Consider the following 23,866-nt stretch of genomic DNA (forward strand, 5'->3'; position numbering starts at 1 on the left):
CCCGGCTGCCGCCGCCCCGCTCGCTCGCCGCGCCTTCAGCCCGCAGTTACCCCGCGGCGCCTCGGTCGCGGCGCTCAGCCCGGCTGTCACAGCAGCCCCTCGGCGCGTCGCCTCCGCCGGTCACCGGAGGAGCGTCCGCACCCGCTGTCCCGAGGGGCGGCGTCGCCCGTCGGGCAGCCCCCAACCCCGGGGCAGGGGCGAGGGGGAGCGGGGCGAGCCCCGGGGCGGCCGGAGGAGCGCCGGGCGGCTCCGGTTTCCGAGGCGGATTTAACCTTTGCGGCGCGGGCGGGGGGGTGCCGGCATGGGGCGGGAGGGGCGAGGCGGCGCCTCGGGCACGGCGCGGCGCTGGGCTGGGGCGCGCAGGGCGGCCGCCGCCTCCCGCCGCGGGGATGAGCGCCTCGGCGGCCACCGGCGTGTTCGTGCTCTCGCTCACCGCCATCCCCGTCACGTACCTCTTCAACTGCCTGGCGGCCACCGGCAGGTGAGGCGGGACGGGCCCGGCGGGGCGCCGGTGCCGGCGGCGCGGGGTGAGCGGGACGGGGCGGGCGGCGGAGCGGGGCAGCGCCGGGCGGCCTCGCCTCATCGCTGCCGGGTCCTGCCCGCGTCCTCTGCCGGGAGCCGAGCCGGGATGCGGGAGAGCGGCCGCTCGCCCCGGGAGCGCTCGCTGCCGGCGGCCATCCCCCGGAGCGGAGCGCTGCCCCGGGCCGGCCGTGCCGCCGAGGGCGCGGAGCCGCCCGGCCTCGCTCGCGGGGCAGCGCCCGCAGCCGCGGCCTCCCCGGGACACTGCCCGCAAAAAGCCGGTTCTGCTTCGGGGCGAGAGGGAGAGCAAGCCAGCCCCGCAGAGCTGCCGAGCCGAGCCTGCCCGCGGGCTCCCCTCAGCCTGCGCGTCGCTGGAAGTGACCCTGCGCCCTCGCCCTGCCGAAAACCGGGACCCCGGGAGAAGCCGCGGGTCTAGGAAAGGAAAGGCTTTTCCCACGGCAAAACCCGCTTCACTGAAAGGTCTGCGTGGTATTTTGTGATCCCGCAGCCCGGGGTGTTTTGCAACTTTACTGCACAAATATTTGCTTCTTGTTTTTTGCTACATCTGTTCCTTCCCCATTTTCCTCCTTCTGGCCCATAACTGAATTTTTTGTTTCTCATTGCTAGAGTAATGTCAAATAACACATGGTGACTTACTTGATTAACTGCCAATATTTATTTCAAATTGATAGACCGCAGTGAAAAGTCACTGCAATATTAACAGCTGTAATGGTACGAAGAAATTCATCACTGGGAAAACAGACTAGCAGAAGATTCAAAGCACAAAATAAATCAACAAGCTAGTACTGCTCATCCTGACTTAGAAACTACGTGTGTATATTTTCTGAAATATTTGGTCTTGCAAATTCTTTGCAATAATTTTAAGTCAAGTTTCACTAAGGTTGATATTGTCATAATATAATTTGTTCACAACTTGTTTTCTTGATGCAGGGTGGTACTATGTATAAAATGATGTACCAGATATTTTTAGCTTATGCTTCTGGACTTTCCCTAATTTTTCCCTCCATTTTTTTCCCTTGTACAAGGACAAAAGTGAAGACTGAGGAGGAGAATCTTACCTTAACGAGAACTAAAGACAATTTACACCCTTAGATCTGTGAAACAATTTTAAACTGATTTTCCTAGCTTGCATTTTCTTGGGGAAGGAGACGAATTTGCTTTGTGACAAAGATTTTTTGTGCTTTATGCCACTCCCACTGTCCATGCAGTAACATTATAGCTCCATCTCCAGGGAAAAGATCCTTTTGCCTGAGCCCACCTGTGCTGGTCACTGAACCTGCTCAAGTGGTCCTGCCTTGTAGGGCCAGAGAGCTCTCTGGTGGCACTTCCATAACTGAACATTAGCCCGGATCCATCAGAGGTGCCCACACTGCTACTCCTTTTCCACGGGACTGATGTGATTTATTTCTGAATTTGTAATCTCCTGAGTACATAATTTATTACTGAGGTTAGATAAAATGTCCCAAATGATCCTTTTTGGCCTTGAAATCTCTGTGGGTTTGATCCTCATCTTTCATTGCCCATAGTTTCTGTTTATTTTAGTATGAAAACTGATTTTAGTCAGACAAGTCTAGATTTCTGGATATGTTGTTTATGTAGTTATTTTTGTATTTTCTTTTTTTTAGCTAATCACACATGCAAGAGAGGCACATAAATTCTGCAAAACTATAGGATGAATACTACGGCAGACTGTGCAATAAACATTAAAAATCTGTATTTTGAATTATTAAAAGTTACTCTATGAGTATGTGAGTTTGAGGACAGCTGGCTGACAAAGCAAAATTCTATCTGTTTTTCCTTTAATTTTTTTTTTTCTTTTTACATACTGTTACAGTCCCTGGGTGATCGTTGCAGTAGGATTGCTGGTTCTGGTTCTCATTGCTCTGTTGGCCCGTGTTCTTGTCAAGAGGAAGCCACCCAAAGACCCTCTGTTCTATGGTAGGTCCTGCTAGAGCTGAGTGGCCTGGCTCACAGCAGTGGCTGGCTCGCCCATGGCTTTGCTCTAGGCTGCTGTGGCTCGTGCACTTTGCCATGATCACCCGCAAAAATGACAAGTCATGCTTTCCTCTCTGCTCCTTTTTGCTGTCCTTTCTCCTTTCCTTTCACAGTCAAGGCTGTAGACCCCATGTGCCCAGGATTTGTGAAAGGCTGCACAGTCCTTTCTGCAGACACTGACCTTCCGTGGAGGCTGTGCCTGCAGCTCCACAGAACTTCACATTCCTCAGAAAAGCTTCCTAAGAGCTGTGTTAACCAACCACCAGTTAAAAAAATCCTGAGCTAAATGGGAAAGTCATACTGTGTGCTGAATATCTGTGACCTCACAGTTGACATTTCCAGTTCAATAGATCTCTGCCTGACAATTTAGTGGACTGTGAAGCAACTGTGTGATTCCAAGTATTTATTAATTTATTTTTTCCCCCTTTTTCCTATTACAGTTTATGCTGTATTTGCCTTTACCAGTGTAGTGAATCTAATAATTGGACTGGAACAGGATGGAATTATTGATGGATTCATGACTCATTACTTGAGAGAGGTAAATAGTAGTTTGGCTTACAAATGTAAATAAAATCTTCAGTATAGATAACTTGGTGTAGTGTTTGTCACAGAGAAATAGCCACTTACACATTCAAAACAGTCTTGATTTTTGTAGTTGACCTGCTTCGTTATTGTTATGGATAAAACCTTCATTGACTTGCAATCTACTGACTCAGTTGGCAGAAATAATATAGCTTTCAAGCTCCATTGTTGTTACAGTTAACTGCAGGAACCCTGTTCTGTGTGAACTTCTGTGGGAATTGAAGGGCCTGGACATGATGGCAGAAAACCACAGAGAGCACTCAGGAGTGGATGAGTTACCACACCAAAATGTGTTACCGAGAAGAAAACAAAATTGCTCCTTTATTTTTCTCTAATCACTTTACCAGAAGGAATTAAAGTAGAGTTAAAAAATGATGATGCCAGATACCTAGTCAGCAGAATCTGCTGGCTGCTGAATATCAACATCCACCAAAAATAGCTCAGTAAGAGCTTGACAGGAAAGTCACTGAAGTCATTGAAAAGATTCCATGAACTTATGTGTGAAATGGGTTGGACCCTACAAGGTTATTTGTTGACATCCATATATTCAGTACTGCTGTAGATCTCTAGGCTGCTAAATAGATCTGTATTTGTTGTATGCTAAATCTGTCTTTATTTTGGAGTTTTTTATCACCAAAATATAGAAAAGTCCTATTTTCATAATGTGGCAGAGTAAAGCTGACAGTCACACACAGGAGTTTCCATCTTGCACCCTTTATTGCAGATGTGGAACTCCTTCAGTTCTGCCTGATCCTGCCTAGGTCAGCTCTGGGATGTGCATTGTCAGTCAGAAGCTGAAATGTGCATTGTCAGAAACTGAACTGTGTACTGTCAGCCAGAAGCTGAAATGCGTAGTCAGTCAGAAGCTGTACCACTGCTTGAAGGAACATTGTTACTGTTCTGAGCTTGTTTCTTGCTGTCCTTTATGGGTTGTTTCTCCTGCTCTGAGCTGTGTGTGTTCTCCCAAACCCCGTTCCCAGGGGGAGCCGTACCTGAACACCGCCTACGGCCACGTCATCTGCTACTGGGACGGCTCCGCGCACTACCTGATGTACCTGCTGATGGTGGCAGCTATTGCCTGGGAGTGAGTCTCATCTGGGCACTGCTCACCTGGCTTGCATTCTCATATCATCTACAAAGGCCTTTCTTTTCCATGCAGTAGTTAGATTTTTATTTCGGGGTGGTTTCGTGTTGTAGGCCAAAGTAACGCTGTTGAAATTTCATTTAAGCCCAAAAAATGCAAGGAGATGCATCCTGTCTTCACCCTGCAGCAGACTGTAGCACATCTACATGTATTAGCTCAAAGCTGAAAGGTGATGTGCATTAAAAGCATGTGTGAAAAAAATTGCTTTCTGAATAAAAAATTTATTATAGCAATAATGTATTGCTTAGCACCATGATGATCTCTCATCCCTGTTAGAGAGTGACATGAAGTTTAAGAGAAAAAGAGGTTGTTTCTAGAGATTCTTATGCTTCTTGCTGTTGAATAAAGAGTTTCAGTGAATAAGCACTTAAATTCCAGAGACAAATGTACCTGCTGGTAACAGTAGCATTAACAGCATGAAATTAATTATTGATTGTCTTATAGTTTTGTACAGCCTGTGATGTGCAAACTCGTGCAGTCAGCCTTCAGAGGAGTGACACTACAGCAAATAACTGAGTATGCCCAAAGCCTGGGCTGTCCGTGGCATAACCTTGTCCCACACCAATGTAGGATTTCTCCATGACCCCTCTTAGAGGCAGCAATCCACTCTTGACTTGTGGTACAGGTTTTAAAAGCCTCCACCTGGTAAAATACAACCCCAGCAATGGCTATAATATTTAGGATAGAGAAATTTTAGAAACAGTTCAATAATTATGTCTTGTTTCTTTATTTTAACAGACAAAGCTATAGAACCATTGGTCTCTACTGGCTGGGTTCCATTATCATGAGCATCATTGTCTTTATGCCTGGAAATATTGTGGGTAAGGAAGTGATTTATATGACCAGCTTTTTCCTGTGAAACATTTTCTAAATTCAGCATCGTGCTATCTATATTTTAGTGCAGTGTTGGTTCATTTCTATATTAATATGAAAGAGGCATTTTAGGAATATCAGTAAAGAGACACAAGATATTCTAAAATTTAAATATGAGGAAGAAAAGTTGGAGACTGGGAAAAAAACCCTTTAAATTTACTTTCAAGGAGAAAAAAGAAAGTATTGTGTTTTGATATATCTATAAGGTTTTCATCTAAACCAGGTTTAAGTAATGAGACAATAATGTCTCTTAGTATCATAAAAATATAAATCTTACTTTGCATAAAATTTCCAATTTCCTTAGAAGTCTGACTTTCCAACAGCTTACAAGAGGCTCCCAAATCACCTTTAAAAGTCAAATCTGGAAGTTATTCTGTTTTCAGAATCTGTATTCCTAGATTTCTAACATAAATCTGTGCTGTTAAACGTGAGGATTGCAACACAAATATTGACATCAGTCTTACTGGCAGGTGATCCATTAAGGGCGAAACCTTTCTCAAGAAAAGATTTCCTTTTTAGCTAAGCTTAAACTGTTGCAAAGTTGACAAATGCTCAGCTGAGAAAAATGTTGATGTGTCCAAATTCTGCAGTCAGCTTTAGGGAAGGTCCCTTTGGTGCTGCTTTTCATGCCAGAGGAGGAATATTCATGGCACAGGCTGGGGCCAGCCCAGCTCCCTCCCTCCTCTGAAGACAGACTCACCACAGAGAAAAGCAGGTTTAGTGGGACTGTCCCTTCCTCTTTCCTCTTAGAAAACCTCTCAAGAGCATGCCTGCCACCTGCCTTTCTGATCCACAGAGTCGCCAATGTCAAAGACACACATCTTCCTGCTTTACCTGAGGCTGAGGAGAGCTCTCTGAATGTTTTGTCCTCAGTACAGGCCTGTGGGAGGAATCAGCCCTTTGGAAAACAAATGCAGTATCAGATCTTGAGAAATTGGTACATTTTATCCCCCGTCTTAAAATGAATGAGATCTCTATTTGAGAGGTTCCGTTGAGAGATTTGAAAGCTGTCCCATCCTATACCCAATGCAGGGTGACAGATGTGGCTTCCCATCTTCTCAAAAAGTCCCTAATTCAGAAATGGCTTCCGGTCTCATGGGCTCTCTTTTACCTGTGTTTCTACTTCTGCTGAGGATGTGACTTTTCAATAGGATTTGTGTGTTAATATTAGTGATTTCTAATGCTTTATGTTTGTTTACATTGCCATAGTTGCTTCAGGGTTGATGTTACATAGCATCATTTTTAATTCTTCTGCAACAGAGCTTAAAAATTCTCATAAATCTTGTAATAATTTTTTAACAGGCAAATATGGAGCAAAAGTGTGTCCTGCTATTTTCCTAAGTATACCATACATCTGCCTCCCCATATGGGCTGGGTTCAGAATTTATAACCAACCTTCAGTGACTCACGACACTCCAGTCAAGGTAATTCTGTTGCATCTCAGTGCTGGCTACTCTCAGGGCAGCAGAAACAAGCTGGCTGTTTCTGGTGGGCTTTGTAGGTCCCTGGTGAGCATGGAATGTGCTGTGACTGCTCACTCTGGTGACAATTGCTGTCTGGCTCTGAAGACTGCAAACCTATCTATACTGCAGGACTATTTCATTATGGTGGAAAAAAGAAAAAGCAAAAGAATCTCATGTCCAGAGTAAAGAACCCATTCATAGATGTAATTGTGTTTCTAACCTCTACCTATTCAATTTCTGTCCGTTTCAGTTTCTTAGCCAATGAAGATACTGACATTTACCAGCTTCTTAAAGCACCACAAAATCCTGTAGAAACACTGCAGGAAAGTACTCTCTGCAGATGGCTTACAGATCTCATGTAATTTAATAATTTTTTATGTGCTGTCTGTAATATTAGATTTTACAGGTGAGACCCTGCACATAAACTGATACAAAAATTCTTTACGCATCTCTTGTAAAAAATCTGTAAAAATTTTTACTTAAAACTTTTTAGACTTCTGCCTTTGAAATAGCTAGATGGGTTGTAATGAGATTAACTGAGCCATCAAAACAATGCATTAATAGTTTATGCACTGTTTTATAAAAAAAATTTAAAAGCCCCCTGCAGTACATAGCACAGAACAGATCTTTTAGCTCTTAGTTGCTGTAGGCAAGCCAGTTTATTGCTGCAGCACTCCCTATCAGTTGTAAGCAATATAATCAATTCATATTTTTGCATCACAAGAGCTGCTGAGGCTCAGTCAGGTTCATTCTGTCCCTGCAAACAGGGACAGGGATGAAGGATTGTTGGCTGCTCAGAGCCAGCAGGCAGCCACAGTGTGAGTGGCACAGAGTGAACAGGCCAGGCAGGACAGACCTGCCCAGAGAGGTGGGAAACACAATCCAGCCAGCCAGCCCTTCTTCAGGAGGAGAGAGAAGCACAGAGAGATGTTCATCTCTCCTCAGGGCTGAAGAACACGTACAGAATCACAGCTTTTAGGGCAAATCCCCATGGAAGGCGAATTGGAGGAACCTTCAGGTGCTAAACCTTCTGCTCTCCTGCACAGGCTTACAGGAAACCACCTGTCCCATGCCAAAGCCATTTGAGCTGGTTCATTTGAAGGAGCCACTATTTCTGGCCAGAAGCACATTCTTTAGACTCATCAAGTGCAGTTAAAGGTAGTGATGGCAATTTTTACTGCACACATCAGTGAGAGCAGCCTTTGTGTGGAGCATGGATGAAGGTTTCAATTTGTTTTCCTGGTATTGGGAATACTACAGAAATAGACATTATAGAAAACATGTGATGGACTGATTACTTGCTGAAATACAGCCACGTCTCCTGGGCTTACCAGGAGATAAACTGCTTACCTTGGTTTGATATTTTAATTTAGTATATATTTCAGAGAAACTCAGATTTAATATCCTATTTCAAAAAGAGAGTTCAGGAAAAGCTGGTGACCTGAAAATTTAACATTGCACTTTTTTGTGAATCCTTTCTTGGAAACATAAACTTCCCTGCCCAGAAGGTTATAGAAAAAGCCTTGATTCCTTTCACTGGGACCTCATAGCCCACCCAAGCTGTTTGTTTTTCAGAAGCTGTATTTAGTCTTCTCAGGTAAATTATGCTCCATATCTGAGCATGCCTTTAAATCTTATCGTGACTACTGATGAATTTTTCATGCAACTCTTTCAGTCCCAAATTAAAGAGTTGTTTCCAGGAAATAATTGTGTTTAATGCTACTAATCAGAGAGATAATCATTGTAAGTTCTGAACATATCAGTAGATCATTTGGAATCAGCTGCAAAATTTAACTTTTTTAAACTATAATTATTCAGAGTTGGCATTAAAAGATTCAGGAAGAAAATGTAGAAATGGCTTAAAAATGCTATTATTAGTATATAGGAAAATACTTATATGAAAGCAACAGAAGCAAAGTGTGTTCTGTTGGCCAAGGTATACACAGCTATAATATTATTACAAACCTGTTAGTTAAAAAAATAATCACTGTGGGGGCAGAGGAAAGGTATTCAAGTTTTAGTTGCTTTCAAATAGAGGGGGTGCAGGGGAGTGGAATGGAGCTATGCCCTCATTTGGAATCAAGCCCAGCTGTGCTGCAGTCTTTAGAAAGCCCAACAGATTTATCTGCAAGTATATCAGCTCAGAAAAGTTTAATGGAATTTAAAATCTTTAACAGAATTAATGCACAAATTCAGATTTGTACATGAATTCTGAACGGGCTGATTTTTACAGACAGCACACAAAATTATTCCAATTCCCTAAAACTGATGACATTAAAGCCTCTCAGAAGTTATGGAAATAGCTTTTTCCTGGAAGTGAGAGGAATTGCAAAGCATGCCTAGCCACTTCCTTCTTCCTTGCTGCACAAAAGCACCCCTGGGGCTGCAGAGATCTGTGCAGAGTTCAATGCTGTTTGCAGTGCCTGAGAAACCCACGGCAGGCCAGCTCTGCTTGGCCAGTGTTCTTACATGTAACTCAGTTTAGCATGGGGTGATGGAGCTTTGCTGGGCTAAAGAAAGGTGAGGAAAAACTACTCTTTAGTAGTCAGCAAAGTGCAACCTGTCTTTCAAATTCTTGCTTCTGCTTTTTTACCTTTTTTTTTTTTTTTAAGCTTTGCATTTTCATGTTGTTTGCATGCATGCATAAAGAAAAAAGGTGCAACTTTTCTGTACCCTGGCAATTTCACAGACTGGTACTACACCAAAGGTTGCTTCCACTTACAGTGGCTTTGCCTCAAACCCTCTAAGCACAAAGTTCTATTGTAGCTTTGTGATTACAGTAAATACACACATCCATTTAATATTTAAAGAGGAATATTGAAATATTTGAAAAGAGGAGATTATATGTATCTATAAGCTTCACACATAGTCCAAAAGAGAATAAAAATATATCAGCTTTCCATTATCCTAGGTAGTCTACAACTGAAAATTATTTGTAACTTAGCCATAAGTGACCTTTTTCTTTCATAGGAAGAAATATTTGAATATAGGCATCCGTAGCAGGTAATATTAAAAACACTCCTACACCAGTACTCTGAATACTGTGAAGTGACACCATACTGCCAAAACCTGTTACTTGTGTTGGAAAATCAAACAAAGGTGTCACTTTTTTTTTTTTTTTTTCTGAAAAAGATCCTTTAAAAGAAAATCAGAAAAAAAAATTGTTATGAAAGGGACAGCTTATGTTTGCCACAGCCTTATTTTTGTTAATCTGTAATCCAGATCTTGCAGTATTTACTCAGAAATTGTGCTTGCAAGATTGTTTCTCCTGTTTCAATAACTTTATTGTGAGTATCTTGATCCTGTGTGCTTTTAACTGTGCCCCTGCATCCTAATTTTTGTTTTGCACTTTGGAGACAATTCCACAAGCGTATAACAGGAAGGAAATCAGGTTTTTCTTTTTGCTGTCTGCATGCCAACAAACGGCCAATAAAAAGGAAGAGGAAATGAGTAACACATATACATGGGGACGTTTTCCCTCTGAACTACAGAAAGATACTCTGTTGAGTTTATAATTTTGTCTGTGATTACACAGTGCAGAAAGTGTAGCTCACATGATTTCCATGTAGGTTTTACTGTGTAGGCAAAGAGACGCCTTTGGTTCCCCCAAGCCACCTTCCCCATTAGACGTGGAAATGGCCTTTGCTCTGCAGGGTGTGATCCCCTCCCCTCTGTCCCTGCAGCAGGGGGGATTCCTGTGCTGAGGAGGCACAAGGTCAGGGCCAGGCATTGGAGGTGCCTCAGTGCCACCCCAGGAATTCCCAGGGTTCAGTGACAGAAGAGGAAGAGGAAGGGTGTCCACATACTCCATACACCCACATTTCATTCTCTATTTCTGCACTGCACACTGCCATACACTATTTGCTCACTGAACTCAGCAGAGGACTCAACCAGCCACAGAAAAGCTTTTATTTTATGCCAGTGATAGTCCATTAGTTTTAATAGTGTCACAAGCTGCTGAAAACCAGCATTCAATAATGAGATGGATCCAGTCCTTTTACAAAGCATACTAGATTGATGTTTGAGACAAACCTGCATTTCCAAGGCTTTTCTACATGGGGACATTCAAGAAAACAAATTACTTCCAATACAAAAAGACAATTTTGAAGAAGTTATGCTGCTTTAAAGCCTTAGGTGATTGCAGAGTTAGTATTCATTTGATTTAGGTTGCTTGAAATGACACTTATCTGTATTGAGATGGCTTCAGTTGGATCCATCCATTTCTAGAGTTTATTCAGATGAATTTTCCTCACTACATCCTACAAAGTCTGGAGTTGCCTTTTTAGGTGGAAACCTTTCTGTCTCTGAAATCAGTGGATAGATGTGATGTTTCACACTCCACCCTGTCTGCAGTGCTCTGGAGTGCAATACAGGTGGCATGGAGCAGGATGTACCTACCCACCATGTTCTGTGTTGCAGGTGGTGCAGGAAGTCCAGAAGAAAGGACTCTTAAGACGACCAATAGATTTAATGTTAGCTGCATACCTCATTCTAGCCACGGGGTTTTGCATATTTAGGGGCATGGTAAGTTGAACATGTTTTAATAATTTAAGCCAATTTTCAGTTGAACTTTTAAATTTGAGTCCGTATGGAAAAGCATGTACATTGTGGTCAGGGGAAATCCTGTTACATTTGGGTTCAAACAGGCCTCAGATATAAAAGGATAAATTATATATGATAAATATTGGTGCTTAGCTTCTCCATTCTGTGCTGTGTGCAGCATGTTTTTCAAAAGGACGTGCACAACCACCAGAGTAAATAGCATCCCAAGAGGAAATCAACATGACCTAAAACTGTTTTCATTGGTCTGTTGTTCCATTTATGGCCAAGAACATGGAGACAAAGCAACTAAAGTAATTCTGTATTCATGTTTTTCTAAGCAGTAATGCATATTTAAAATTATATACAAAACCAAGTTAGCTTACACTGCATGAGATAGAGGAGAACATTTCCACCAAAAAGGAAAAAAAAAGATCCATGTTGTGAACAACACACATTGTTTCTACATACCAAGAGACAATTTTTAAAAATGGTTGCTCTCTAAACATAGTTGATTGAATCAAAATTTGAGGGAAGGAAGCAGTACTGAAAATGCTTTCAGGAGTAAATCCAGTCATAGGTAAATCTATTCCCTTGCCAGCTCTAATGCATTTTCTGTCTTAAGCAGAATGAAACTTGTGTATCATTCAGTGAGCACAGCTCAAATGTTTAGGCATCTCAGATAACTGCCTGCTTGCTTGATTTGTAGATTCGATCCTTTCTAGAATAATTCAAGTGGGAAGTGATGATAAATACCCAGAAACATTTTATTTACCTAGCACAGATTGTCCTTTTGGAGTTGTGCTGCTCACATTCCTCTCTCACCTCCTGTTTCTCCTAAAACTTGCCTCTCAGAAACATTTTTTTCTTCCAGTTTGTCAGACTGCTTTATTTCTTATAGATCATGTTACTTCAGAGCACTGCTGATACAGGTTAAATCGGTTTATCTGTAATTTCACTGTAGAAAATATTGGTCTCATGGTCTTACTTGGTTCTGTAGTCCCACTTCATTTGTCAGAGGAAATTTTTTTTGCTTATTTTGAGACTGGTAATTTCCTTATAGATTTCCTTCACCAAGCAGGAATTGCTTACTGGCCTTGATTATACATACAGAGATCAACTGGACGTCTCTGTGTAAGGTGCAGGAACCATAATTTTGTGCAAAAGTTCCTAAAACACAGTCCATTATAGTCCACTCAGACCTGCTTCTTGGATGCTCATGTTGGAAAAGAACAGGGAGGAATATTGACTGTAAAGTTTTGCATTGCCCCCTCAGAGTCACACAACAAATGCCCATGAAATTGAGCTGTGCAGAACTTGCTGTTCAGCCCTGTAGCTCAGGCATTAACAATGCCACAGGCAAGCCCAGGGACAGCTGCTAACATGCATTGCTAGCTCAATTTAGAGCAGAAATTTTTGTAGTAGTTTTAAGGCTTACCACAAAAAGGAACTATTTTTGCAATTTACCCATGTTTATTTGGAACTTTTCGTTCGTAGGAATAAAAATCCAATAATCCCTCCTTTACTACTCTCAAAAATTACTACTTTAAGTAACACCTGTCTCATGCATTGCTCTGCACTGCTGCCTTGTCCCAGTGCAGCTCTTTTCTTGGACTACATCCAGAGCTTGCTATCCTAAAACTGGGTGCTTATCCTGAAGTTTCCACTCTTAGAACAATTTTCCATTGGAAAGTTCATTTGGTGGGATCAAAGGCTATTTATCAGAGTAAATCAATAGCAATTATACTTTTACAACAGCATAGACAGTTGGCTAAATTCTCTTCCAGTCAAAATCTTCAAAGCAGGCTGCCAGCACTTCCTCACAAGCCCACTGAGCAGGAGCTGAGAGGAGCTCTTCCCCTTTCATTTGGTGATCACATGGATCACCTTTGTGAGCTCCAGGGTGGCTGTGCTGCAGACCATGAGCACACCCCTAGGGCTGGTAACACGTGTCAGCTTGGCTGGTTTCAGAACAAATTGATCACTGCAAGTTTGAAAACCTCTCCTCAGATTGCCCTGGACTGCCCTGCCGAGCTCTGCCGGCTCTACATCCAACTGCACGAGCCCTACATAAAGGATCCTGCTGCCTATCCCAAGCTCCAGGTAAAGCACTGCCCGTGGACTGGTAAGGAGGGATTTGTACACAAAGATGAAGCCATGGGTTTCGGAGATGAAAAGATTAATATGGGAATTATAATTCATGGCAAATGAAAGGGCATTTTCTAGTACTATTTCTAGCCATTGCAGGATACCAACTCCTTGTTGCGATAAACTCAACTTAGGTTCAAATTGGTTACATGGAGCTACACATCCTAATTACTCAGGATTCTCTTAACACAGCCCATGAAACAGATCTGTGTACTTTTTATGTTATTTCCCTTCCTTAGAAAGGCAAAGTAGACTTTCAGTCAGGAATTATGGAGCAAGAAGGGGTGCAGTAGGACTAGATTCCTTGGGCTCACATTGCACTTCCATCCCCAGTGACACACTCTGGGAAAAGGGCACTGCATACAAAAAGCACTGCAGATGAGGGAATGCTGTGCTTTAGTTCTGTAGAATTTGATGCTGACATTCTTTACCCAGCCTGGCTGCTGCACAGGGACAGGGCCCAAAGCAGTCAGAGGACACAGGGGTGAGGAAATGAGCAGAAACCAAGTGTCGCTGCTGGATGAGTTCTTCCTGGGAAAGGGAGGGCATGGCATAGGGCATGGGAGAGCTGTGTCCCACAGCTCCCAGCTGAGAGTGCAGTGGAGCCTGACAAAGGCTCCCTGTGTTAAGGAGTTGAGCCAGGCCATGCTTTTTGGCACTGTCTCAAGATAGTAAGGGGCAGGAATACATGTCCTGGATGAAGTGTGTATGGATGGGGCAAGGAGACAACAGCCACCAATATCAGGAGAGACCTTAGAGCAGCTGGATCCAGTCAATAGTATCCAGGTGTGACAAAAAAGCCTGGGAATCACTGCTGCCAGAAGTGTAGTCTCAGCTGCTCACTGAGAAGTTTACTGATTTTTAAATGCATCTCCCTCACACTGCAAAGGAACTAATATTTGTGTTTGAAATGCAGATGCTGGCATACATGTTCTACTCCGTGCCATACTATGTGATTGCTCTGTATGGCCTGCTGGTGCCTGGCTGCTCCTGGATGCCTGATTTGACCCTTATACATGCTGGAGGACTAGCTCAGGTATTTCTTTGCAAAATCTTCACTTTTAAATTCCATTATAATAAGTAGAGACCTACAGAATGAATAAGGGGCCCAGGACTTGATCTTCCCATGTAGGTTTTGTGCTGATGTTACTAACCCAGATCACCTTTTGTATCTGTAAAAGCCCCTTAATTTAAGGGAGTGAATGATCAAATCTACTACTCTCTAACGACCACATTCTTGCTTTAGCAGACTTCTCTCCTTCTACACAATGCTTTTATTGGGCTCATTTAAACCTTATTAAGCACCATGCACTCTTTAGCTGGCATCATGAAGGAAGCCCATCTTAAAGCTGTGACAGTCAATTGTAGAAAAACCCAACAAAACCCAAACACAACACAACAGCACAATACATTGTTTCCATAATATGTGTTGGTCAACTAGGTAGTTTGAAATATATAAAGAGAAAAAGTGAAAAAGTATCTCCTTGTCACACAAAATGTACAATATCACTGGATGATGTTGAGAGAACTCAGGGAACCCCCTGGGCCACAAACCACAGTAACACCCAGAAGTGTCTGTGTTCCCAAGAGCAGGCAATGATCATTTTTCTTTTACTCATTCCATTCTGGTTCTCTTAAATAAACAACTGTAGTTAATTACTAAATGGGGCTGATGCTTATGAGAAGACTGACCAAAACAATTCAACAGGAACTAGTAAATGACTTATGACAGATAGATAAGCATTAAAGAGATGAGACACAGGGACAATTGGTTTGTTCTGTACATAGGAAATGAAATGTGTGTGCTCAGAACATCCAGACAACGCAGAAAATAAGCACGATAATCCTGCCACAATACTGACAACACAGGGACACAGCAATAACTGGAATTCAAATACCACTATGAGACAAACACAAACCAACACTTGGTTCCTCAGGTCTGAGATAATCATAGATACAAACTACAATCCACTTTAGTTGCCCAATAAGAAGGGTGGAGTGACATTTTCTATTTGGGAGCAGTTACCACAGAGAAGAGGATTTTTTTCTTCTCTACCAGTTTACATAGAGAATCTTGAACTATCATTCAGTGATATCAAAACAGAATCTGGCAAACATTAATGAGGACGTTTAGATGCTCAAAAGGTATCAAAATCTAATTAAAAAAAAAAAAAAGCACAAGGTAGCTATGGAGGCAAGGCTGTGTCAGGAACTTCCTCTACTGACAGATTACTCAGGTTCCATAAATTGCCCAGACAACCAGGAAGCAAACCACTCCTTCAAAGATTTTTTTTAACACAAGAGAAAGTAAATCAGAAGTCAGAGTGTGCTGACTATCACAACCTTGCAAACTTTCCAGAAATCTCAGCCTCCCAGTCTGGAGGTGATTTTGTTTTGTTTGTTTGGGCTTCCCCCCCCCCCCTGTTTTATATGTTTCCTGTAGCAAATAATTTTTTTTAACAGCCCTTTGTACCTTCAGATGTGTGAATGCTAAACTTTGTTGCTGAAGTCTAAAACCCCTCTGTTGTTCTTTGTGGTTCTGCCTCAGGATGTCCATTTACACATTAGACTAACACCTAATATTTCCCATTTCACTATTTAAAGCTTGTCCTGGCATCAGAAAATGCTGTGAGCTCACAAAAACTGATTAAGAGAACTCTATGTTGCTGTGCACTCTTCATATTTTATCTTGCTTCAAAAAACTGTTCTTGACATTTGGGAGGGTTTTTTTTGTCATTTTGACTTTAATGCACTGCATGATGAACTTCAGTTATCCTACAAGTGAACGTGATTTACTTGATTTGACTTGGCAAACTGTGACCAACCTGGGATGTAAAATGCGTGTGACAAAGAATTGAGGGCTCTTTCTTGATTATTTGGGTGCTTTGTCATTTTGAGGCAAAAAACACATTGATATACACATAACAGTAGACAAATCTGTTACCTTAAGTTAAAACACTTAATTGATAATTAAAACATATATAGTTACCAAAACACACTTTGCTTTCTCTCACACAAAAGGTCCAGTAAAGGTAAGTGTCTGATGGTGGGAGCAGTGGGCACTGCTCCCTGGGAATGAACACTGCTCCTACAGATGGGGAACATGGAGATTTTAATTATTTTTATTTCTATCATTATGACGTACTTTTTACAAAAACAAGTCACAAAATACCATGTGATGCATCTAAACTAAGAACCTCCAAGGTGCCTACTAGCCTTTCACACAGAAACACGTTTCAGAATTACAAATAACTTTCAGCTGGAATGACTCCATTACTAACACTCAGACTCCAAAACCAGCTGTGACCCAATAATTACTAGACTTTCTGAAGCTTCAGGAGGAGCTCTTTGAATTTCATATGAGGGAAGTACCAGGAGCTTTGATTGTACAAAAGGGTTGGAACAGCCTCTGAACTTAATGAAATTGGTATTTCCCTATGCAAGTGAGCCATGTGAAAAGGGATGAAGACCCACAGCCTTACTAGCCAAAATCAGTGTCACCAACTCTCTACAGCCCATTTCTCTGTTTCCTCAAATGTAGAAAGTTAACCTCTACTCCCTCTTAGTTTTATGTTTTCCATAACCCTGACATTTTTGTGGCTATTTTCTGCAGTGCTTCTTGTCTACCAGAGATCCTAAACCCAAGGAATGTATTTTATAGGTTACTCCCTTTCTATTTGATGGCTTTGTTAGGCTCATGAGACCAGGTCCAGACCCTTCCAAAGTTACAGTCTTTGCCTGATTTTAGTCAGTCTTAGCAAGAAGGCACAGAGTGAGGAAGGACTCCTAACCTTTTTCTGGGTCTTTCTGTGTCCTTAGCTACAGGGTAAAAAATACTTGAACTACTGCCTATGATTAGGCAACAAGGCAAAAAATATTGTAAAAATTCCAAATCCAGACTGCTTCATACAGACAAGCAGGTCAGTGGGAAGCAGGCAGACACAGACTGCAGCTGCCAAGCCACATCCAGTACCTGGCAGCTTCCACCTGCTGGGAATGCCTGAGGAGCAGAGTGGCCAAGGCTTCAGGGGTGACAAAGGCTGGATGTTGGGCATGTAAGGCTACCTTAGAAGGTTACCTGCAGCATCTCATCTGGTTGATTTCTCAGCCAAGGCTCAGGGGTTTGTTGGAGCCTCCAAATTCTCCACTTGGAGAGGGGATCTAACAGAAAGCACCAATGAGTGGCGTATTTGCTGAGAGACCCCAATCACAGCAAGGTAACACAACAAACTCGAGGTTTCTCTCACTGAGCACCAGCCTACTGCACACAGACAGAGCTCTGCAGGGACTGACAGCTCAGAATGAGGGGTTTGGTGCCAGTCTGCCTGAAGGAAAAGCAGCACTGGGCCACTGGTGAGTGAGAGATCTGCTTTTAAAACATATCCCCTCCAAGTAAGAAAAAAAAAAAAAAAAAGTAGCAGCAGAGAACAGTCATGGAAGATAAACACAGGAGATTAAAGATATAACATAATTTTCACAGAGGCAAATCAAATAAATTAAAAAAAAAAAAAGAAATACTTTACAGACCTAAATATCCTCCTTGGTAATGAAAGAAGAAGCCATGTGTTACAGTGAAAAACAAGTCTAATAAACAATAACTTCATTATATGGTGCATCATTAACCACTAAAAATCTTTGTAGGCTACAGACAGGACATCATGTTACTGCTTTTTGGTTTTACAACAATTAAAGCTCACTAATGTGCCACACCTCCTGTAAGAGACAAGATCACACAGTAAGGCTTAGATACTCAGGCATCTTGGAGGCTCTGGGAGTTCTGGGTCTCTCAGAAGCATCCCCTTACAGCTCCTTCTGACAAGGTTTACTGTGAATGATGAGAAATGTACTGTCAACTTACTCTGACTCACAGCTGGCCACTCTCGCAGCCTCACAACCCTCCACAGAGAAGGAGCAGCTCGTTCACCCCAGACAAGGCTCTAAAATGCAACCCAGAGGCTCTCAGTGTCTGGGGGAACACCAGACAGCCCAAACCTCCTGCCTGCAGCCTGCTGGCAGCTGTCTGTCTGGGAGTCTGCTGCCCTGTGCTACAAGAGGGCTTTGCTGCTGACCTGCTCTGGCTGCCTGGGCTGAGGAAGCTCCCCAGCAGGAGAGGTAGCAGGGATTTCAGCAAGCCCAGCCAGGTGCCACAGGCAGGGCCTGCCTGAGGCAGGTGAGAACGAATGGGCAAGAGACACAGTGAATTACCAAGCTGATATAAAAAGGCTGCTGACAGTGTGCCCCTGAACATCTGTTTGCTGTGCAATAGCTATTTACAGAAACATGCTAAGTGGCACTCTGCTGAAGTGTGTTTGTATTTGATTTCGTTGATTACTTTGTTTCCTGGCTCAGGTTTGCTCAATGAGCTCTCCCAATTCAGTTCAGGTGGTTGGAATCACCTGAAAACCAATTTCTGTTTCTGTTTTGATGGATGGTCTCAGCCTAACCTTTTGCTGGGGTGGTGCATTGAAACACCTGCACTTTACTTCCCCTTCTACTCTGCTGTGACCAGAACCATGTTCTGCATGAGGCCAAAATGACTCCTGCTGAAGCCAGAACAGAGGATGTGATTTGGCCGTAGTGTACTCCCGTGTTCCTAAAATCCTGGTGTCCCAGTGCTCTCCCTATGATCAAATTGATGTTCCTCTTCTCAGATCTCCTCCAGTGCTAGCTAACTAAATAGTAATAAAAAAAATTGGACACACAATAGTTAATGTGAATGAGCAGTGGCTTGAAATAGCAGGTAACAGATGGAAACAAAAGACACCGACTATCCTGACACTTCTATCTTTAAATGTTTGTTTATGCTAAAAATATGCTTCAGGCCAGCAAGCCTGTCTGTGCCTATAACCTTCACTGTATGCTCAATTTATACTTCAAACCAGCCAAGCTTGAAACCCAAATACTGCAGACATTTTGTGAAATCATCAAGAGTTGTGGGATCAGAATCTGGAACAATCTGGGTTTAAGATTAAGAAGTCCAAACCCAAACCAGAACTAACATAGGTTCCAAGACTCTCTAACTTTACCCGGAGTGAATGTCTAGCTGCTCCCACTGATGCCAAAGTCCCAACAACCCTCACAGGCAGGTGGGTGAGAACCCTTGCCCTGACAGGGCTCTGCAGGGATGTGCCCTTCAGTGGCCACTTTTCTGTGGACCCTCTAGCACAAATTATGACCCAGAAAGCCAGGGTGGAATCCTGTACCTGATGAAATGATCAGTGCCACCATGTGCATAAAACAAACCTCTTAGCATGCCACTGATGGTTCCGGTTATGCCTCACACACCAAGATATTAATGATTTTAGTTTAGACTGCATTTTTATACCACTGTGCAAAAGTATGATGGATAATTCTGGAATAAGAATAAGGGCTGGCTTGGAAAATGTCACTGGAGATGCAGACTTGCACGCAGATTATGCCATCTTTCCAAAAATATACATCAACTTTACCTTTTTTTAATATATGTGTTATATACACACCACAGGCTCAATTTTCCCATATTGGTGCTTCTCTTCATGCTCGAACTCCTTACATCTACAGAGTCCCTGAAGAAGCAAAAGAGTTTTTCCTGATATTGAACATTATGTACGGGATTCTTCCTCAGCTGTTCGCTTACAGGTGTGTCAACAAGCCAGAGTTTTTTATGAAACCAAAACAAGAAGAAAAACCAGAATAGCAGAACTGTTTCCAGCTCCTGTCCTTGGCTATGTATATAATTGGGTCGGGATGTAACTGAACTGTTCAGATGGAACCCAAATGAAGCGTGTAAGATGTGTAAAATTGCACAACTGTGTAGTCGCACGGTCTGCTCTGTTTATCCTACTGAAAAAGGGAAAATAAAGACAACTGCCTTTAGCACCACTTCTCAACATTGTGACTTTGCAGTGCATTGCCAGTTCCCACAGCTATTTTTAAGTAAGCTGCTTTGACAGTTTTAGAAATACTGCATGAAGTTAAATAATAATAATGATGTCAGTGTTTAGCCTCCGCACGCTGAAGAATAGCAGTGCTAGCAGTCCCTGCACAGAGCTACTGCACAACATGAAGGCCAGCATTGTGAAGCATGAAAAATTAACATACATAACTCTGTCACATGCACATGTTTTATTTGTCAAAAAGTATGTCTTGTGGGTCGACCTTGTTAAAAATCCCAAGAAATCTTTTAAGAAGCAATCAACTCTTATGGTAAGACTCCATATATGATAAGCAAATCATATAGTTTTGTTAATTCTCTTCAGGATTCACTTCTGCAAGGACTGCTCACCTGCTTGAAGCTGAGCAGGTGCTCAGCAGCACTTGTGGGCTGGGCACAGAGGGCTCAGGACCGTGAGCCACTGGGCTCAGGCCGTGCGTGCGTTTCCAGAGAGGAGGGGTTTTGGCTGTGTCTCTGCAGCTACTTTTGCTAATGCTGCTGGCTCAGAAACAAGCAGCAGCAAACACAGCGACCTTGGTTTGGGCAGCTTACGTTTCTATTTGCAATCACAGCTATTTCTATGCCTTCTATGTGTATTTATATTAAAAGCAGTACACCTAGTGCCTTTCTCACAGATGAAACTAGCTGATACGTTTTAACTGGAAACACTTTATTTGGGTTTGTTCACTTCTTGGTGTTTTGATTGAAATAATTTTATTTTTAAGTCTAATCAGTAACAAGGAAGCAGTTGACATGCCTGTGTGCTGCACCCTGCACGAAGGGACCTTCAGAGCACTGAGAAATGCAGGCTGTAACGCTCTCCTGCTGAACACTGCCAGGCAGTTCCCAGCAGCAGTCAGAGGAGATTAAAGACATAACACAATGCATCCCTGGTGCAGCTCCTTAGGCTTTGGGACAGCTCCATCCCAGTGCCTCTTCACAGGGAAACAAACCCAGCTGGGCTGTCACAGGACGTGCTGGCTCACAAACAGGTATTTGAGCCTCTGATGTTACTTCTGATGTCTTGAAAGAAACTTTGAATACATTCAAGGTGAATTTAATGACCTCCTGTTATCCAGAAAAGGCAAAGTACAGAAAAAATAAAGATCTCACCTGCACTTGTATCTATTATGGTCAACTCATGTTAACAGAATGTTTTGCTTTAATACTTGACTTACATTAATACCTCACATTATTACACGTATGAAGCCAAATATGACGCTAACTTAGTTGCTTACAACCTCAAACCTTACTCCCAATACACATTCCAATAAATTTATTCTGTAAAAACAATACAATTTTTTTGTTTCCTTTTTGTTTTGTTTTGGTGTTTTTTTTGGTTTTTTTTCCTTGTGGTTTTTTTTTTTTAGATTTTTACAGTAAACTCATCAACTACAAACCTTGAATACGCAAAAGATGTTCCAAGGACAAGCATAACAAGGATTGATAAAACCAGACTAAATATGTTTTCACAATAAAAGCTGGCATAAAAATAAATAAAAATCTCTATTATCACAATAGCAACAATAATGTACACAGAGTAATGGATTTGGAATGCTTACTTACTAGTCTAGTTCTATTTCCAAAAGGAAAAAAAAAGCCAGAATGACAGCATCCTTTTTTAAGCCTTTCATTATTTAAAATTGATGTTTTGTTTTGGTTTCCCATAGGGCTGTATATCACAGTAAGCTTAAAAATGGAAAGCATCCAAATGAATGATTTCAAATTGTGTTGGCATTGGAAAAATCCTTGTATTAATCTAAAGAAACACAAAAAGACTTTCACTAACTCCACATATAGGAACTAAGTCAGATAGTGTACATTACATCATGGTTTGGAGAAGTATTAAGAGTATAACTAGCTAGGTACTTCTAATAAGGAAAGGTATTTTATTACATTATTGAACTTGGTGGTGATTTCAACTGAAGAAGAATTTTTCTTTCATGTTGTAAACTGATCAAAACCCAAGAGAGAATGGATCTAGGAAAATTTAAAATTATGTCTGCATGTGGAAGATTATTGTAGCATTGTATGGAGGGGACTCATTTCTAAGATTTAGTTGTGTTTAAAAAATGTTGATTTAGAATGATATAGTTTGGAGTTATGCCTTTTCTGTCTCGAAAAGGAATTTAAAACATGTTCAAGTATGCAATATCTTCATAAACCTCAGCCACTGGAAAAGGGCAACTTCATGCAACCAAATAATATGAAAATCAAAAAGTAACCCTTAGAAAAAAGGGTAAAAATGTCATTTCTGCAAACACAACAGATAGGAATGTGAATAATGTGCATACAAACTGGGATGCTGTTGATGGTACTAATGAACAGATGTGGTGACTCATATCAAATCCAAGAATATTAGACAACCAAACATGTAACCTTCTTGTGTTTTCCCTTAATGTTCAGCAGTCATTATGTTGGTTAAGTCTGAAAGAGAAAGAGAAAGAAGTCACATTTAATGTAAGAAATAACATGCGGCATCAAACTTGATACAACTGATGTTATGTTCCCACACTTCTAAGTCACAGGTACAAGTAGCCACCTGGTCTGTTCAAACAAATTTTTTTCTAGAGAAAACAGCTTTGTTACATCAACTAAACATATCACTACAAAGTATTAATGAGCACAATTTAAAAGTAAACATTAAAGGCTGTATTCAGTAAGCAGCTCCAGTATATATGTGGGTGGGTTTTTCCCCCAATCACTCCACTACAAACCTTGTAGCACACTTCAGGCACAACCAAATTTTGGTTTTTTCCACTGCACAAAATCACTGATGGGCTTCATGCAGGAGCTCAGGCACTGCTGCATTCCTGGATGTCCAGCCACAAGAACACCCTCTTGTTCAAATACAGGAAAACTTAGCAAGCATGAGCAAAGATAAACATTTTCATCACTAAGGGATCCAAATGCTGCTTCCAAAAAGGAAACAGCTTGGCTCCAGTTCACTGTAAGGTGATGACAGAAAAGGAACTCCCACGGGAGAGTCAAGGTCAGCTCTTGCTTTCTCTGACATTAGTGGGATCAGGATCAGACTGTCCTCACATGATCATGGCAAGTGATACAAGTCTCGCTTTCCTCCAATTGAACAGAGATAGCAAAATTCACCTGGTGGCCCTGGGACAGGTTACATTAGCCAGCAACATGACAGCATGCAGTGCACCATGACCACCCACCCCTGGGCAAGGCATCCCTTCTCCTACAACGCTACAAAACCTTCCCTGTCTTTGGTCAGTGCAGTTCTCTCCTATGACAAGGGGTTTGTGAAGAGTAAAAATGGAAGCCTGTGCTTTCCGTGTGGGAGGTCCTGGTACATCCTGGCTAACGACACACAATCAGGGTTTATTATCAAGTGCTCAGGCTTACAGGAACTACCTGAGCCCTGACTCCCTCAAAAGGGGAAACCATGTGCTGCCCATCCAGCACACCACACTCCAGAGGCATCTCTCCTGTTCCAGAGTCAGTGAGATCATACTTAGAGATGCTTTGGGGGGGTTCACTGCTGTTCCTTTCCCTTCAGACTCAGATACCCATTAAACAATTACATGTGATCAGTCAATCAAACCCAGCTTTCTGCTAAGGTTCCTGTTGGCAGCGGCTGCCCAGCACTGACAGGTAGGATGGGGTAACACAGCTGCTTCCTGTGCTGTAACTGTCAGATCCAGTACA

The 23,866-nt window shown here is 42.3% G+C and overlaps 2 protein-coding genes across 4 annotated transcripts in view; one reads left to right on the forward strand and one right to left on the reverse strand.

Moving 5' to 3' along the window:
• Positions 1 to 263: 263 nt before the first annotated feature.
• TM6SF1 (transmembrane 6 superfamily member 1) lies at positions 264 to 21,585 on the forward strand. Of its 3 annotated transcripts, none has more exons than XM_038146805.1 (10): positions 264 to 481; positions 2,375 to 2,478; positions 2,976 to 3,073; positions 4,098 to 4,201; positions 5,000 to 5,082; positions 6,437 to 6,558; positions 11,017 to 11,121; positions 13,147 to 13,239; positions 14,201 to 14,320; positions 19,769 to 21,585. In XM_038146805.1, the coding sequence occupies exons 1-10, from the start codon at positions 390 to 392 to the stop codon at positions 19,958 to 19,960; spliced, it is 1,113 nt and encodes a 370-aa protein (XP_038002733.1). In that variant the 5' UTR covers positions 264 to 389; the 3' UTR covers positions 19,961 to 21,585. The 3 variants fall into 3 exon arrangements, with proteins under 3 accessions (XP_038002733.1, XP_038002736.1, XP_038002734.1); XM_038146806.1 differs by lacking the exon at positions 264 to 481 and adding an exon at positions 516 to 999; XM_038146808.1 differs by lacking the exons at positions 6,437 to 6,558; positions 11,017 to 11,121; positions 13,147 to 13,239; positions 19,769 to 21,585 and having other exon boundaries at positions 285 to 481; positions 14,201 to 14,286.
• Positions 15,700 to 23,866, reverse strand: part of HDGFL3 (HDGF like 3) — a 43,224-nt gene continuing 35,057 nt past the window's right edge. The window contains exon 6 of the mRNA XM_038146809.1: positions 15,700 to 22,624. Within this exon, the coding sequence (XP_038002737.1) occupies positions 22,619 to 22,624 (6 nt within the window). The 3' untranslated portion in view covers positions 15,700 to 22,618. The remainder of the gene's footprint in view (positions 22,625 to 23,866) is intronic.

The sequence above is a fragment of the Motacilla alba genome, chromosome 10 (genome assembly GCF_015832195.1).
Source record: "Motacilla alba alba isolate MOTALB_02 chromosome 10, Motacilla_alba_V1.0_pri, whole genome shotgun sequence".
Taxonomy (NCBI): domain Eukaryota; kingdom Metazoa; phylum Chordata; class Aves; order Passeriformes; family Motacillidae; genus Motacilla; species Motacilla alba.